General features: G+C 47.5%; 1 protein-coding gene across 1 annotated transcript in view; it reads right to left on the bottom strand.

Annotated features, from left to right (window-relative positions):
• The window catches only part of LOC135822181 (chromodomain-helicase-DNA-binding protein Mi-2 homolog), a 40,253-nt gene extending 24,777 nt beyond the window's left edge, over positions 1-15,476 (bottom strand). Inside the window, exons 1-14 of the mRNA XM_065334923.1 lie at positions 15,280-15,476; positions 12,778-12,848; positions 12,431-12,463; positions 11,188-11,397; positions 9,899-10,243; positions 9,217-9,528; positions 8,514-8,586; positions 8,157-8,194; positions 6,724-6,810; positions 6,308-6,495; positions 5,396-5,485; positions 4,487-4,525; positions 4,125-4,206; positions 2,442-2,624 (exon numbers count right to left, since the gene is read on the bottom strand). Of these exons, the coding sequence (XP_065190995.1) occupies positions 2,442-2,624; positions 4,125-4,206; positions 4,487-4,525; positions 5,396-5,485; positions 6,308-6,495; positions 6,724-6,810; positions 8,157-8,194; positions 8,514-8,586; positions 9,217-9,528; positions 9,899-10,243; positions 11,188-11,397; positions 12,431-12,463; positions 12,778-12,848; positions 15,280-15,307 (1,779 nt within the window). The 5' untranslated portion in view covers positions 15,308-15,476. The remainder of the gene's footprint in view (positions 1-2,441; positions 2,625-4,124; positions 4,207-4,486; positions 4,526-5,395; positions 5,486-6,307; positions 6,496-6,723; positions 6,811-8,156; positions 8,195-8,513; positions 8,587-9,216; positions 9,529-9,898; positions 10,244-11,187; positions 11,398-12,430; positions 12,464-12,777; positions 12,849-15,279) is intronic.
• Between the last annotated feature and the right edge of the window lie 699 nt (positions 15,477-16,175).

Raw genomic sequence — 16,175 nt, 5'->3', positions numbered from 1 at the left:
AGTCAACCAGCAAAACGTGCCTAAGGCGAGTGTTTGGCCATGATGAGTATACTTCTATCGATTTCATTCTCACCAAATATAACCTGTATACTTTCTCTCGCTTTGTACACTTGAAGCTGTTTGTGTTTGTTTTTAGGTGTCTTATCTCGTTGCACCAGATATTTACCCCCCCCCCCCCCCCCGCTCTGCATCATGCCGCACAAACGCTGCTACCCGCGGTCAAGCTTCAGCCGCTCTGAACCTACCCAGAGCTACGTCGTTTACGGCCTGAATGATATTTCATTTTTTGGCAGCAGACAGATGGAACATGCTTCCACCTGGATGTCGTCAAGCTAAGCCCCTTTCTGCATTTGTCACAAGCACCAAGTCATTCCTAGGGTTCCCAGTAAAAAGGCAACGCCTGTTGGGAGTTCCCTAGTAAAATAATAAATTCTTCTACTACTACTACTACTGACGTAAAGTACCGCCAGAGCGCCCCACCATCTCATCCTTTCGTGGTCGTATTGTGGAAGTGGTCTGCTGTCTGTGGGTCATACGACATAAACCTTGTACACATGTAGCACGTTTTGCAGTCAATCCGTACCTTCGAGCGGACACAAGCTCCACACAAAACCTGCCAAGTGTGACCTTAGTACACTAAGATTCTTACATCGTATAAACTTCGTTGCACTCTGCCATACGATTTTCCTTTCTCTGGCTGTAAAATCAAGGTGGGGCGCTCTCGCGAGACGGGGCGCTCTGGCGGTACTTTACGGTACTACTACTTGAACATGCATGCAGCTGCTATACAAATGTAACTGTTACTTCAGTACCCCTATTTTCAACACTCTGCAGCTAAACATTATTGAAGACACAAGGAAATATTTTCAATGTCTTTGCCGCAGAATAGCTGATTGGTACTTTCTCCAGCAGATCGTCTATAAAAATTGTCAGCCGTATAATTACGAGAGAGCTTGGAAGCTCAGGGCCCTACGCTATGATTTTTTGCCTTGATGACCTAGACAAAAAAAACATAGGGATGCTATAAATTCTTATAAGTTTCTACTTTTTTGTTTTTAGACATAACCTGGGATTCGAACCCACACTATCGCCCTGCATGCATCCCCCGATACACTTCGCATACATACTAATTCTTCCAAGTTGCTTCACGTTATGATCTTGTATTTGAAAGCCCTATTTGAATATGCATTGTGACCAGCCGTGGCTAGCTGTGTTTGATGGTACGGTATGGTACGGGACAGATACGGGATAGCGCCAGGCGGGACACAAACACACAAACAAACACCAAATTAAAGCTGTGTGGACCCTGGCTAGCGCCAGACGTTACTGAAGTAACGTCTTCTGCATAGCTACGGGAATAACAATAATAATATTGTACTCCGAGCCGCCCGATGGTGACTCCACTAGAGTAGGTTTCTGCAGGCTTTCTGCATCTGCCGTGCCTTAGTCATTGTCTCCAGTTCGGAGAATTTTTGATTTATTGGATGATGGGACGTTGAACTTGAAGGTGACTTTCAAAGTTTCGCTCTTTGTTTTACCTTTACACTTTTCTTTGGAGTGTCACCAAAATTCAAGGGCAGCTGGTCTTGAGCCTGCCTCTTTTAGACGCTTCAACGAACTCTAAGTCAGGTCACAAAGCACGAGCCACGACGGCACTCCACCATTCAGAAACTAGTATTTGAAGCTTACTTTCGACGTTTCCGCAGCAGCTCAACAAGTGCAGCTCTTTCTCCGAAGCGAACGCGTACCGGTACAATGTAGCTGTACATTCAGTGCGGATCTACAATGTACATGTACATGTACTTACTTTGTACATTCAGCATTTCAGGTCCCGGTACAAGACTACAATTTCTTACATGACACGTGATCGTTGCCGGGGCCATGGCCAATAGGCGATCTTCCCGCCGCGGGCATAATCAGGCCATCAGGACCGTTTGATGTCATTTCGGGAATGTTCGGACCGTTTGATGTCATTTCGGGAATAATTTTTCGACCTTTGACCTTCCCTAATATGTTGCTTCGCGATGTAAGAAATCAAATCAAGCATGCTCTGTCTGTCATGATGGCTGAATCTTGCCCTTGCCTGCAGCCCTCGGGCCTACGGCCCTTGGGCTGCAGGCTCGGGCAAGATTCAGCCATCATGACCTTCTGAGCGTGCTTGATTACATACGTAGATCTAGCAAGCTGCAGCTAGCGGACCGCTCCGGCCTGGGCCGACTGGGCCATAGCATGGGTTAGTGGTCACACCTAAACTATGGTCGGAAAAAATCAGGGGGGTTCGTTAGACCCCCCCCCCCCCCCCTGGATCCGACCCTGAGCATCACTAACACGGTGTATACATGGACAACAGTATTACAGCAGAGAGAATACCACTCTCCCATAATCTCCCATCTCCTTCATAAACACCCACACACCCACACAACCTGGCAATATGAACTAACCTCTTTCACCAAGGAAGACAGGAATGCTATTGTTTGAATGGTTTTGCCCAGACCCATTTCATCGGCCAGGATAGTGTTAGTGCCCTGTGCCCAGGAGAAGCGGAGCCAGTTCAAACCCTCCAGCTGGTACGGATGTAGGGTGCCAGTCAGAAAGTCAGGCTGTTCTTCGTACTTTGTCGAGCACTGCAACACACACACACACACACGCGCGCGCACGCACGCACATGGACACACACACACGGACGCCCGCATGCACACACACACACACACACACACACACACACGGCGGTATTCCATAGACTTCACACAAAGCATTGCCAGGATCTATGGTGGAACATGATAAGCCATAACAGAAAATTCACTCTGTGTGGTGACATGACAAGCACATAACACATCACATGACCATCCAAAGTAACTGGTAAGGCCGGACAACAAAGCGCACCGAGCAAGGCCAAGGGACAAGGGAAACACATCATACATGTACCAGGTCTGCTATCAAACTCTGATTATCAAGGTGGACAAGCACAGTTGACAGTGTTAGCAAAAACCCAGTCAAGGACTGTAGTCTGTATCGCTACATGGCCGCCGTCGTCGTCAGCAAGACCTTTGCAGGATCTGCTCACATTAGAAAGGGGCATATGACAGGTGCTGCATATAGTAAATACATGTATGAGCATGACAGCATAATATCACAAGGTGGAGGACATGTTGTAAGGAGACGTGTTCCCGACTACAACCAGACACCAGTTAGTAGTCAGATGTAGTATACATGTACCTTAACCCTTTACTGTCCGATTAAAATGTATACAAGCCCACGCAACCACGAAATCTGAAACTAAAATGAGACGTAACTTTGGTTTGAATTTGACGATTTCCGCAATCTTGGGCATCCTGGAAAGGTCTTGACGAGACGAACGCAATGAGCCCACACTCGGCGCCACAGGATGCACTGGTCCAGCGCTGCAAGCCAGGGAACGTGCAAAAGCGCTGAGCTCACGCTCGAGATCGATCTCAATCCACCATGTCACCCCTGTTGCTCGTATCGAGCTCAAATATTTTCGTAGGGACTCCCGGGAACCTACTTTTGAATTTGAATCGGTGTAGCCTTGCCAACAGGTGACGTAAACAGGGAAAATCCCAGCCGTCGACATGCGCGTCGCGCTCTGAACGCACTTTTCCCAGGACCAGAATTACGAGTGCGATAACTCAGCAACCGCTGTTCTTATCGCTTCGGGAATTGTTCGAGGCGACAGCTGAGACTTTTCTCTTCGACCTACATATTTCGATTTCTCCAAAAGACCTAGATTTGAGCAAGTTACGATAATTTCAAAATGCCTACCCCATCGATCCCATTGGATCGATGCTTGTATGTACGGACAGTAAAGGGTTAACCTGCTCCTCTGCCTTGGGACATGCTGCCATGGTCAGCCGAACTATTTGTACGTGTACATGTACATGTGTCCAGGCCAGATACAGAGAATACTCACAAGGCACTTCCTGAGTGTGAGCATGCCAAACCAGTAACTACGCTCAACAATGCTGTTCAACTAGAACATGTCTGACGCTAAGTACATGTATATGGCACACACCCTCCTCACACCCCCATCTACATGTATCTCAGCCAGCATGATCACATGCCAACCTATTGACAGTAGGAAGCAGACAGAAGCAAATGCAACGTACAATCTTGACGGATTTGGAGTGCGACAGCTGCTTCTCCTTCTTCTTCCTGTCCTTCTTCTTGTAGGTCGGGTCGTTGAGTGCTCTGCAAAGCATAGTATTATAGTACACATATCACGCATACACATACACAAACACATACACAAAGAGCCACACCACAGACACAGACACATTGGCTCCGGTAGCTGAATATGCGCCCTTCTCCATATTTGCCACAGCTACCCACGACCGTAATCTAGCTTAGTACTAAGCCTACTCTCCCCTTATGTCATAACAAGATTGATGCTGATACCCCAAACTGTCTTTGTGTGTGAATTCAACAATAGCAAGGTCAAAGTGCGAGTGAGAGTTAGCGTTCTACTCACCGGATATCATTGTACTTGTCCAGCAAGCGGGGCATGTCACTAAAAAGGAAAACAATGTCAGTGAAGAACCGTTAGACAAAACTGCCAATAACACACCTGAAAACAACAGAGATGAGAGCAAGTTACACCAAACATAGCGGCAAGAAACAAGAGCAGCAGCACCAGCAGCAACAGTACAAAGACAAACGGACACATGAGCGCGTGCACACCTTTTGACCTTTTTGACGCCCATCGCCGAAGGTGATGATAGCGATGCTACGGCAGAAACCATAGCAACTTGTGCTGGGATTGCACCATTCAACAGCTTGCAAGGCTGATGAATTTACCGCCACTATTCAGCCTGGTCTACACCACACAGCTTGTGGCTTTTTCTGGCCAGTGAATCCCTACTTTCGATCTTTTTCATTTTTTCCCCGCACACACATCACACCACATACTTCGGCATCCACTGGCAGTTGGTAACCACCCAGGAGAATGAAAGAAAAGTCAGGAGTATGAGAAAGAGAAGAAAGACGTGTGTGACCACAATCGTTGGGAATCGAACCTGCAACCTCTCAATTGGAAATCGCTGCACATATCACTATGCACGCACAGACACACACATACACCATTGGACCATTGGACGCCCATCGCCGGAGGCGATGATAGCGATGCTACAGCAGAAGCCATAGCAGCTTGTGCTGGGATTGCACCATTCAACAGCTTGCAAGGCTGTAGAATTGACCGCCACTATTCAGCCTGGTCTACACCACACAGCTATGAAGTGGCTTTTTCTGGCCAGTGAATCCCTACCCCCCCCCCCCCCCACACACACACACGCACGCACGCACGCACGCACACACACTTACACCTCAGACCTTGCACATACACATGACATACACACAATGCTTTTCTGCCATAATTGCCCACCTATGGACATCGAGTCGCTCCCAACTGCAGTTGTCATAAGTCAGTTCCCGCCACTTGACTAGGTAATTCCTATCCCCTTCCTCGCCATCTCTGTGATCAAACGAAGCATAATAGAAGCATGAGAAAGCACAGCATAAATCGAAAGTCACAAAGCCTTCCAAACGGTGAATGCAGTTTACATCTTGGAACTTTGCTAATACGACGTTTGGCTAATGGCTATACTATGGGGCAGTCAACAAAGGGAGAGGGAGAGAATGAGTGAGTGAGCGAGTGAGAGAGACAGAGAGAGAGAGAGAGCCCATGAACTCGTGTTACAATGTCACACGGGGTGGCCAGCGTTCATCAGCAACCGACGTGCAGGAGAAAATCAAATACCCATCTCTATTTTACCATTGAATATATTACACCGCATTACATATACCGTAAAGTACCGTTGATCCGCCCCCTCTCTAATTCCCGCCCCCTCTCTAATTCCCGCCCCCTCTCTAATTCCCGCCCCCTCTCTAATTCCCGCCCCCTCTCTAATTCCCACCCCCTCTCTAATTCCCGCCCCCTCTCTAATTCCCGCCCCCTCTCTAATTCCCGCCCCCCTCTCTAATTCCCGCCCCCTCTCTAATTCCCGCCCTCTGTCGATTTTCTACCTGTGAAGCGATGTTGGCGTATACAACGAAATACGATGTTGAACCGACGCTTGCACTGCTGTACACAATATGTGCCAATCCAGGATGAAAATGTGCACAATTTAGCACATCGAGTCTGATCCTCCAAGTTGTTGTACATAGTACTGCACTTGATAGCCTTGATCTAATTCCCGCCCCCTGCCGAAAAAGCAGCTGGGAAGCGACATGGCGTGGGGGCGGATCAACGATACTTTACGGTAGAAGCACTGCTGATTCAACTGAGCACACTTACCTGTGCTTGACGATTCGCTGCGGTATGAGAAAGTCAGCTGCAACACCAGAGTTGAGCAAGTCAGCTTCAAGAGTGTCCCCCTTGACAACATTATCTGGATCTTGAGGACCCGGCGGAGTGGCCCATAAATTTACACGCCGGTACTTTTGAGAACATGAGCGAAACTGGTGGATCTCATGTACCTCCATCTGATCATGACAGACAAAAACAGAACAAAGAAAAGAATGACAATTGCAAAGCAGAGTATTGCTAGTGTTGGTTATTAGTGATGAATGAATGAGACACTTTTTAATACACTTTACACTTGCTCAGTATTTATACAATAGCTGAATAGGAACTTGACAAACATCAATGTGCGATGCTTAGAGGAAACAAGAAGCGCTGCAAGAAGGAGAGCAATGAGAGGTGACACCCACCTGCAACTCGCTGATCCACTCGCAATCCCAAAAACTGAAGTCTTTGTACCTGACGAGAAACTGGCGAATAGGCTTTGCACCAGGAGCCTGCAATCAACAACACCACAAACACACGATCACAGTGGCAAATGCACATGCAAAAGACAGGATATAACCGTATCAGTGACGAAATCTGGTGTGTACCACAAGCCCAAAAACACAATGCCCTAAACTCCACGCACGAGTAAATGCGTAGGAGTACCAGCGAAAACTTGCAAACGTCAAATCGTAGGAAAAGGACATAGGCAATGTAACGTGCTTCAAATTCCCCGACAGGCGACAACACTCCAACAGTACATATCCAAACATGAACTTTCACAGGACTACTACAAAGCATAGTGAAGATGTATGAGTTAAGGCCAAGTAAAAATAATTGATTGTTGATCGTCAGCGCCCGCCCCGATTTTTCAGTCCGTCCCCCGGGATTTATCTTATTTTTTATTTTCGTGATCAACGGTAGAAAACTCGTGTGTTTAGCGAAACGCGAAGTTTTTTTAGCAGTACGCGCGTACGCGATCTCTCATGTATACATTACATGTACAGCTTCAACGTGCTTTTACCGTAGCGACATAACGCAGTGCAGTGTGATTCCAGTGTACTTGTGTGAAATCTGGCAACTACAATACCGTGATGGCACCGTAGTCTGTACAGTGTACCACCTGATATCTACGCCTGCATTCATGGGAACTGCGCAGTGTGTGTGTGTGTGCGTGCCCGCCGCATGGCAGCAGGAAATTGTATCACAGAGTCATCTGCACATGTTTTTTTGTTTTTTCTTCGGCCAGTCGGCTACTATCATTTCGTCTTGGGGGTTAGACAAGGGGAAGTAGCCATGTAGGGGCGTGAGCCCGCCTTTCGGCACCGGGAGTTGCGGCTCGCTCGACTCAACTCTTCTGAGTGAAGAGGACCCACACCTTGATCTGGTGAGCTGCGTCGTGGGGATTTTGCAGTAAGAGTACGACTGCACATGTTCAAAGTGTTTGGAGTGTGCCCAGGCAGACTGGTAGCAGTCACAACCAACAATGGTAGTACACCCATAACCCCATAGATGTAATACATGCTAAGATTTCAAGATGTCCGGTCGATGCAGATATAAAAAAGTTATAAAACAAAAATAAAACTCTCCCGTCCGCCCTGATTTTTCGGAAAATTCTGACGATCAACAATGTTGTTTTTTTACTTGGCCTTATACAAGTAGTTCGGTGAATGTTCACAAGAATCCCAAGAATTTGGCCTGGAGGCTTTCACGGGAATCACCTCAAGAAATTGAAATGGCAAAGAATGCAATGGCCCAACACTTGGTCGAATAGAGACAGGCAGCAAAATAGCGAGGCTTGCATCAGATGCATAGGCAGGCAGGCCAAGGCGTCAACAACACCAGAAGGAAGACTTACAGCGTGGGGCTGAACACCCGCTGCAACTTGTTCATCCGCTGAACAAAACAACAGCAAGAAAGGAGAGAAGACAAGAAATATAATGGTCAGCACAAACACATGGCACAAAGAAGTAGAAAGAGCACATTCAAATTCGAAATAAGCACACTAGCACTGGTACTGGGAAAACAATCAGAAGGCACCGTATTCACAATAAGGAGAATACCGGTACTCTAGCAGCCACATGACAAAACGCACTATCAATCCTGGCCCCGCACCACAAATATTTCTGCATTGGCCAGATGATAGATGTAAAACTTAAAATAAAAGATGCAGCTGGAGGCTAGCAACGGTAAAAAAACTGTAGAACTGGCTTACTGAGTGGAAGAAGAGGCGGATCGAACCACTTCCATGTTAGCACACGAGCAATTTTCCCTTTCAATGGCTCTGCCTGCAAGGTAGAGGAAGAAATCAAAGCACAAGGCAATGTAACAGCAATGTTACATGCTTTATCGTGAGCATCAGCACAAGAGAAGTTAGGTAACATTGCGTAGCGTGTGAAGCAATGATAACATCAACACCATTCAACGGCACAACTATATGGTCATGTAAGCAAACTTAGCAAAGTGAAGGTACATGGTAACATGTGCTACGCTGAACAGTTACTCAGTCAAATATGATGGCACACAGATCAACCTGCTGTAGTCACTCTGCGCCATTGCAACACCTTGCATATTACAGACAGCAGCAGATGGCAAATCACAGTACAATGGTACAGGACTGGACTTGTGAATAGCTGTAAGTCACTGGAGTGGCACTAACTAACTTCTATCTTGCCATGCTGCCTAGGTACAAGTAATACATCATGCTAAGACTTTTTCATATCTGAAGAAATAGTCCACTGGATGCTACTCCAGATTTGTACAAGATCAATCATCAGGCAACTGATAGTACTCAACGAGGGAGAAAACACCGTGTGTGTCATTTACGTCACAATGGCTCTGCCTCAAGCACTGGATCATCAGTTTGCACCTGCCTTGTTCCACCACTACCGAGGCAGAATCACACTGCTAGCACTTACCAAGCAGCGAGGGCAGACCCACGTTTCTTCTGGTACTGATTTAAGCGGTGGGTTGAGACATGTCATGTGATACGTACATGGACAGTTGTCACAGCACAGCAAGTCACCGCCCTCGCGGCAAACCTTGCAAAATTCGTCGTAATCGTCTTCGGACTCCTCCACTTCAGCCTCAGCTTCGGAGGGCGAAGCGCTTTGATCGGTGCCTCCACGACTGCTCTCCACGCTGGTCTCTTTGATCTTCACTGCCTTGCGTTTGCTCTTGCGCTTCGGTGCTGGCGACTGTGTGTCCTGGTCACTCTCAGACTCGGAGCCCTACAGAAAGAGAGAGAGAGAGAGAGAGAGAGAGAGAGAGAGAGAGAGAGAGAGAGAGAGAGAGAGAGAGAGAGAGAGAGAGAGAGAGAGAGAGAGAGAGAGAGAGAGAGCAATCAACTCACGCAAGTAATCTTATGATGAAATATGCATTCAAACAGATAGCCAGTTTCCATGCATACATACACTTACACTTACACATACACAAAAACACAACGCCCACATTTGTGCTTGTTGAAAACACCACGAAATTGTCAAGTGGGTCTCGTCGAAAGAGGGGGAGAGATTCACAAGAAACACAATACACATCCGCACGCCACACACGTATGTACACCACACACAGAATAAGACAATGGAGTAAAACAGAACGTACCATAGACATTTCAGACTCAGATGCTTGTTTCGCTTTGGTGCGAGAACGTTCTTTCGCGCGTAGATCAGTGACGGCTTTCGGCTTTGGAAGGCGCTTCTTACGTTCCGGTGCCGAATAATCTTCCTCCTCGTAGAAGCGTTTGCGAGACGAGGCTTTCTCAAATTCAGCACCAATAGCAATGTCCCGGATTGCCTTCTCCCTGCTGGCTCTAGATGGTCGGGAACTGGCAGTGGATGACCGATCCAGTCTCTGAGCGGTAACCTGTCCCCATCTCTCTGCAACGGCGTCATCTAGCTGTCGGCCTTCCAGCCCGGCAACGGTCTTGGCCAGCCAGGGCTTGACAATCTAAAAGCAACAATCAGCAATCACACACTACTCAGTATAAAAGAATGGTAGCTCAGCATCACAGCAATATTGCAGCTCGAGAGAACGAATTACACAGCACCATTACCTGAAGGAGTGAATAGTGAGGTTCTGCCACACGGCACTCCGTACCAAACTCCGTGTCAACTGCAGTGAAGTTTGACATGGGTTTTTCGATTTTTCGCACCGGCTCTGCTGTTCGTAGCATGCTCGAACTCCCTGCCACATGTACTCTGTCCACTTAGTATTCACACGGAGACCAGTCCACGCTTCACACGGAAAACGGTATGAAAAATCCGTATGAAAATTGATCCCGTACCGCGGCGAGATTTCCATACATACTTTGGTACGTTTTACTGTGTGGCAGAACGTCACTAACGTCTGAAACTGAAGAAAAAGTTCCTGGATGAACACCACTACATTCGTACACTGTGTTTTGTGACTTTTGTCCACTCAATTGACAAACTGTAAAAAGTCAAATGCTTGCAGCAAGAAATGCTCGTATTTCAGAAAATGAGACTGGTTTGCCTAGTTCAAAGTTTGTAACCTGGCACCTGCACAACATCGCAAACATGTTTACAGCGCAAACATTACTTGGGGGGTTTACAGTAGATGGTGGCGTGTGTGAATAGCTGAATGCACTTCAATTTTCTATAATGAGCTCAAGCCATGCACAGTAGTCCTACCCAGCCCCCGGACACATCCCAGCCTACTCCCGAGATCGACACTGGATCTAGCCCCCGTACACATCCCAGTCTACTCCAGAGATTGACACTGGATCTAGCCCCCGGACACATCCCAGTCTACTCCAGAGATTGACACTGGATCTAGCCCCCGGACACATCCCACCCTACTTCAGAGATTGACACTGGATCTAGCCCCCGGACACATCCCACCCTACTTGCTAGGGTGGACACTGTACGTACGCGAGCAAAGTCTGGCTGGCTGGTGGCACGCAGAGCTTCATCCGGCAGTTCCCGATCGGCTGAGTCAGAGTCACTGGCTTCAGTGCCACCGTTTGTTGTAGCTCCCTTCGCAACAGCCGGTGACACTGAACGACTCCTTGCATGTCCACTGGCAGTAGTACCATTCGCACCTTTCGTGTCGACAGGGCTGTTGATACTCAGCGAATCAGGCTAAGGGGGGGGGGGGGGGGTGGCGTGTAAAACAAGAAGAAACAAAATCAATACAATTTACTTCCCAAGTAGATGTAACAATACTATCAAGCATGGATCAATTTCAACTCTCCGGCTCAGAGAGCTGTTTGGTGACAGTATTTAGTAGCCGTCAACACACATGAGACAGAAGCAGCAGCACAAGCAGCAGCAGCTTCTTTTGTACAGTTGCAAGGTCAAATGAATAAAAAGAAGTGAGCCTGAGAATAGGCCGTCGAAGTCTGACGTCACAGCTTCTTGACAACGCGTAGTTACTTGGCCAAGTGGTGACAAACAAAGTCGCGTCACCTGCACTTGTCGTGTTTCCAGTGGCAGCAGCATGCAGTGAACACAGCTACAGCATCATTTTGACTGAGGAGCGGGCGAGTGAGACTATTTTATTTCAAATAAACTGCTACAGTGTACTTGTCGCCGAGTTTGTAGTTTTCGCTTTGTAGAGAAGGAGAACCCGTAGCTGATGTTTTGCTTGGCCACTGCTGTGCCTGTACTGTCGTTCGGCTTTACATGTAGTCGCCGACCAAGAAGCAATGATGGGGGTCTCTGTTATTTCTATCGCAGCGATCGCTGATTTCTTTTAGTTCTGAGACCAACCAACTCTGGGCTCGTTTACTTGTCCAGCAGCAAGCGAAAATCAGAACTCCTATCTCTCAGGTGCTGGTGAACACTCAGCAGGAAACACGTCATGATGGCTTGAGAGCGAAGGAGAAACTTCTTGAAGTAAAACATAATTTGAACTTGCGATCTTGCACCAGCGCGCTCCAGCCAAAGTGATGTCGTGACCGTTGGAAACAGAACAAGTGCAGGTGACGCGACTTTTGTTTGTCACCACTTGGCCTTGTAACTACGTGTATCTACGAGTTTTCAGGCAGCGTGACGTAGGCACTTCGACAGCCCATATGCACATTGCAGGTGTTTCCTGTGTGCCGTGACCACAAGCCAAGCCATGGCCAACTGTACACGACGCATACATGAATACTAGCTGCGTACAACTCACATTACTCCCGGCTTCGTCGGATTCGCCATCGTTCTGGAATCAATACAAAGCAGATAGCATAGAAAAAAACATATATAAACACAGGATCCAAACAAAGGCAATGCACACAGTCAACCGTGAAGGCAGGTACTCAGATATCTACTGAAAGGTTTCAGACTTGGCCACAGTACGTATAACATACCTGCCAATCGTTACAAACCTGAGATCAGGATAATGACATACAGTACCTAGGTATCAAAATGTATACAAATGTAGCTGTGAGGCAAGCGATGTAGCTGGTGTATTTATTGAAGCCACAGGAGAACACAGAAATGCCCAGAGTGCATGAAAACCCAGGGTGCACTCACGTCAACATAGCGCTGTGGTCGCTTGCGTTTGCGAGAAACTGACTTGCCAGCTGTGTCCTGAGCCACAGAGTCTTTGTAACATACAGTGACACCGCATGATACACACACGCACACACACACACAGACAGACGCACAGACAGACGCACGCACATACACACACACACACACACACACACACACACACACATAAACGCATGCATGCACACACACACAGAAGCAACCTTGCTACTGGCCATCAACTAACATGACCTGATAGTGACAAAGCACCAGGCACTAGTGCATCAAGAGTACAGTCTAACTTTGCTGATCAGCAGAGCTACTAGAGGCATGCTGGCCTCCAGACTTTTAAACTATAGTTGTGCTACTGTCGTGCTTATAGAAATCTGGTCGGAGGTCAAGCGGCCCAGGGCGCTGGCCATGCAGCCATGAGTATGCATACGATCAACACGTGCACAGCATGCAACGTTCAGTACGCGCTGAGGGCGCCGGCCCCGGGTCATTCGACCGGATTTTCATGTCCACGACAGCAGGCGAAATCTGACAAAAAGTGCAGATTTGGCGCCCTGGAAGTGATACGACTGCTGCTGGACGTAAACATGTACCAACAACACACTGATGTGTACGGGGAATGGGTCCAGTGCGCCAGATGTGCACTTCGGATCAGATGTCACCTAGCGCAACTGCACTTTGAAGCAGCCAAGTTTGCAACGTAGGAGAACATCCAACAAGCACAAAGGCATACTTGTACACGCATAGCTGGTGATACTCCAACAGAACTGCGTGTAAGCAGTAGTGAAAGGCATCACCAGAGCATGCCATACACGTCACCACTCGAGTGTATGCAGTTGGGGTGGAGTGGCCATGCAAGTCCTGACTGCTACAAACAGTGCTGGTGAGTAACATAAGAACGCCAGCCCGCCGCCACAACCTGCATGGGCCTGCTAAATCCTCACTGTCATTGCCAAGACAGTCATTAATTTCATCTTGGTGCTTGGGTCAAATTAGGGGACTACTGTGAGAGGGTGAAATTGTTTGCGTTGCATTTTTCACCGTTTATGTGTGCGCAAATCAGCGCAAGGACAGACTAGACAGTGTAGATGTGAGCATGAACAAGAAGGGATACCACTGGTACATACAGTACGCAGTACTGGCGACAAGGGTAACACGTCGTGTAGCACCCAGCACAAAATAAAGACTACGATTCAGTATTCTTCACATGTTTGCAAGTGCAATACCGGCGCTGATTCAGTATTCTTCACATGTTTGCAAGTGCAATACCGGCGCTGATGCATGCCCTCGCGCTTGCACTCTTCTGACATGCATCAGCCAGTATTGCCCATGTACAGCTAACACACTGCCGTGCACCACACCCACCCACACACCCACACGCACGCACACACACACATATACATACACACACACACACACACACACACACACACACACAAACACACACACACACAGCACGCGCTGCACCAAGCACAACGTACAGCCTGCCAAGGATCATGATTGTACAGTGTACTAGTAACTATGTGCAACAGTACTGCAGAGACTCAGGGATTGGGGATGTGTTCGGTGTTACTGTAGCATAAAAAGAATAACGCTGCGTATGGACAGACAAATGCCTATGTGCACAAACGAGCAGGAGAACAGGGAGCTGGGAAATGGTCGTCTCAAACGGAGCGCTCTCGTTGCAACAGCATGCTGTTATTCGTCTACCTAGGACGGCTGACTTCCATTCGAACCATCAAAAAGTAGTCGCGTTTTCCCGCCTCCACAAACATCCGCGAGCGACGTTGACAAAGGAAATCTTTTTCGAACAACACTCGTGACTCGGGCCTGCTACTAATTACTTCAACGGCACAGCAACTGAGACTTGTTTCAGCATACCATCGACAAGTAGACATGAAATGGTGAGCGAACAGCGCTGGCCCAATCCTGACCCGGCGCTAGTATGTCAATAGTCAATACGCCATGTACGCACACAACACGTGATTGCACTGAAGCATCAAACAACTGGAAATCATGACAAAAGACTGAAAAGGATGATGCATGCATGGCAATGATACGAATGCATGTCTCACACTGCGCCGAGCGCCGCCAAAGATCAGATCGGCGCTCTTCTTTTTTTTCGAATGGTGATCTCTCAGAATCAAATCAAGAGTGGGATCATTCGCGAAAGCTACTTTGTGACATCGTGTGGAGGTCTCCAAATGCCTGAATTGGTGGTGGAACTGACCAATGCGGCACAGGAAGGCTACGGTGTGGCAACATCTCGCACACACAGGCAGCCAACACGACGCTCATATGAATCGCCTGACACCAGACATGAACAACAGCATTTTACAACCAGCGCGATACGCTGACCCACAAACAAAATTTCCAAAATATTTCGAGTCCATACAAAAAAGTTGGTGAAAGTGAAGATGCTAGTGGGGGAACACCGTTTTCGAGTTTACAGAATGAAGATAACTTGAAGACACGACTAATCAGCCAACCCACCTTCTTCTACGACGGAGTCTTTCTGCATGTTTGTGCCACCATCCACAGTCTACGATGTTCGTACAGCGTCCCGGCGATAATCGTCAGCTCGCCAAATAACTTAGATGGATCGAAACACCTGAACTGTGTAAATCTAACTTTCAAACTTTCCAAAACGACCTGGAAAGATGGCGGGCAAAAGAGACGAGAGACTTGAGGCACAAAGGTTCCCCAGAAACTCATTTACCCCATTGTAGAAATTGACCAATCAGCTGCCAGGGCGGGTGACACGTGACCCAAGAATGTGTACGGGTTATCCAAATACGTCAGCACGTGGGCGTGCATCACATGACACGTGGACCATTGTCCATTGCACCATAATAATGCCAAATTCAAATTCAAATAACTATGAAATTTGATCTAAAATTGAAACCACAATTGCACAGTTGAAGCAATTACTAGATATTGTGGACTTTTGAAAATGGAAACCAAAATGAAAACATCTTCAGATAGCCTAAACACTACTCAATTTTACACGCGACGTTAAAACCGTTGCAAATTCATATCGGCCGGAACAATTTGTAATGATGAGAGAGAATTCAAAATGCCGATTCGGTTTTAGTAATGGTCATGAGAAGTGTGGAAGTATTGACACCACTGTCCAACTGATAGCAAAAGGCCGATCGGTCAATTATGTGCACAGAAATGGGAAAGGCTATGATCAGCACAGGAAGATCTTCCACGAGTCGTCTGAACCGTATCCAGAGAAGAATGCACCGGCAAAAGTCGGCACAACATGCAATGGAACCGTGAAACTACGGTGGCAGCTGCAAATATGCCCAAATCAGTATAAGTTACAGACCACTGCAATACGAACAGGAGTGGAGACACGGCAGAACACACAAACAGAAATTGAG

This window comes from Sycon ciliatum, chromosome 1 (assembly GCF_964019385.1).
Source record: "Sycon ciliatum chromosome 1, ocSycCili1.1, whole genome shotgun sequence".
Classification (NCBI taxonomy): domain Eukaryota; kingdom Metazoa; phylum Porifera; class Calcarea; order Leucosolenida; family Sycettidae; genus Sycon; species Sycon ciliatum.
The sequence above is the reverse complement of the archived record's forward strand: the minus strand, read 5'-3'. Positions and strand labels throughout refer to the sequence as shown.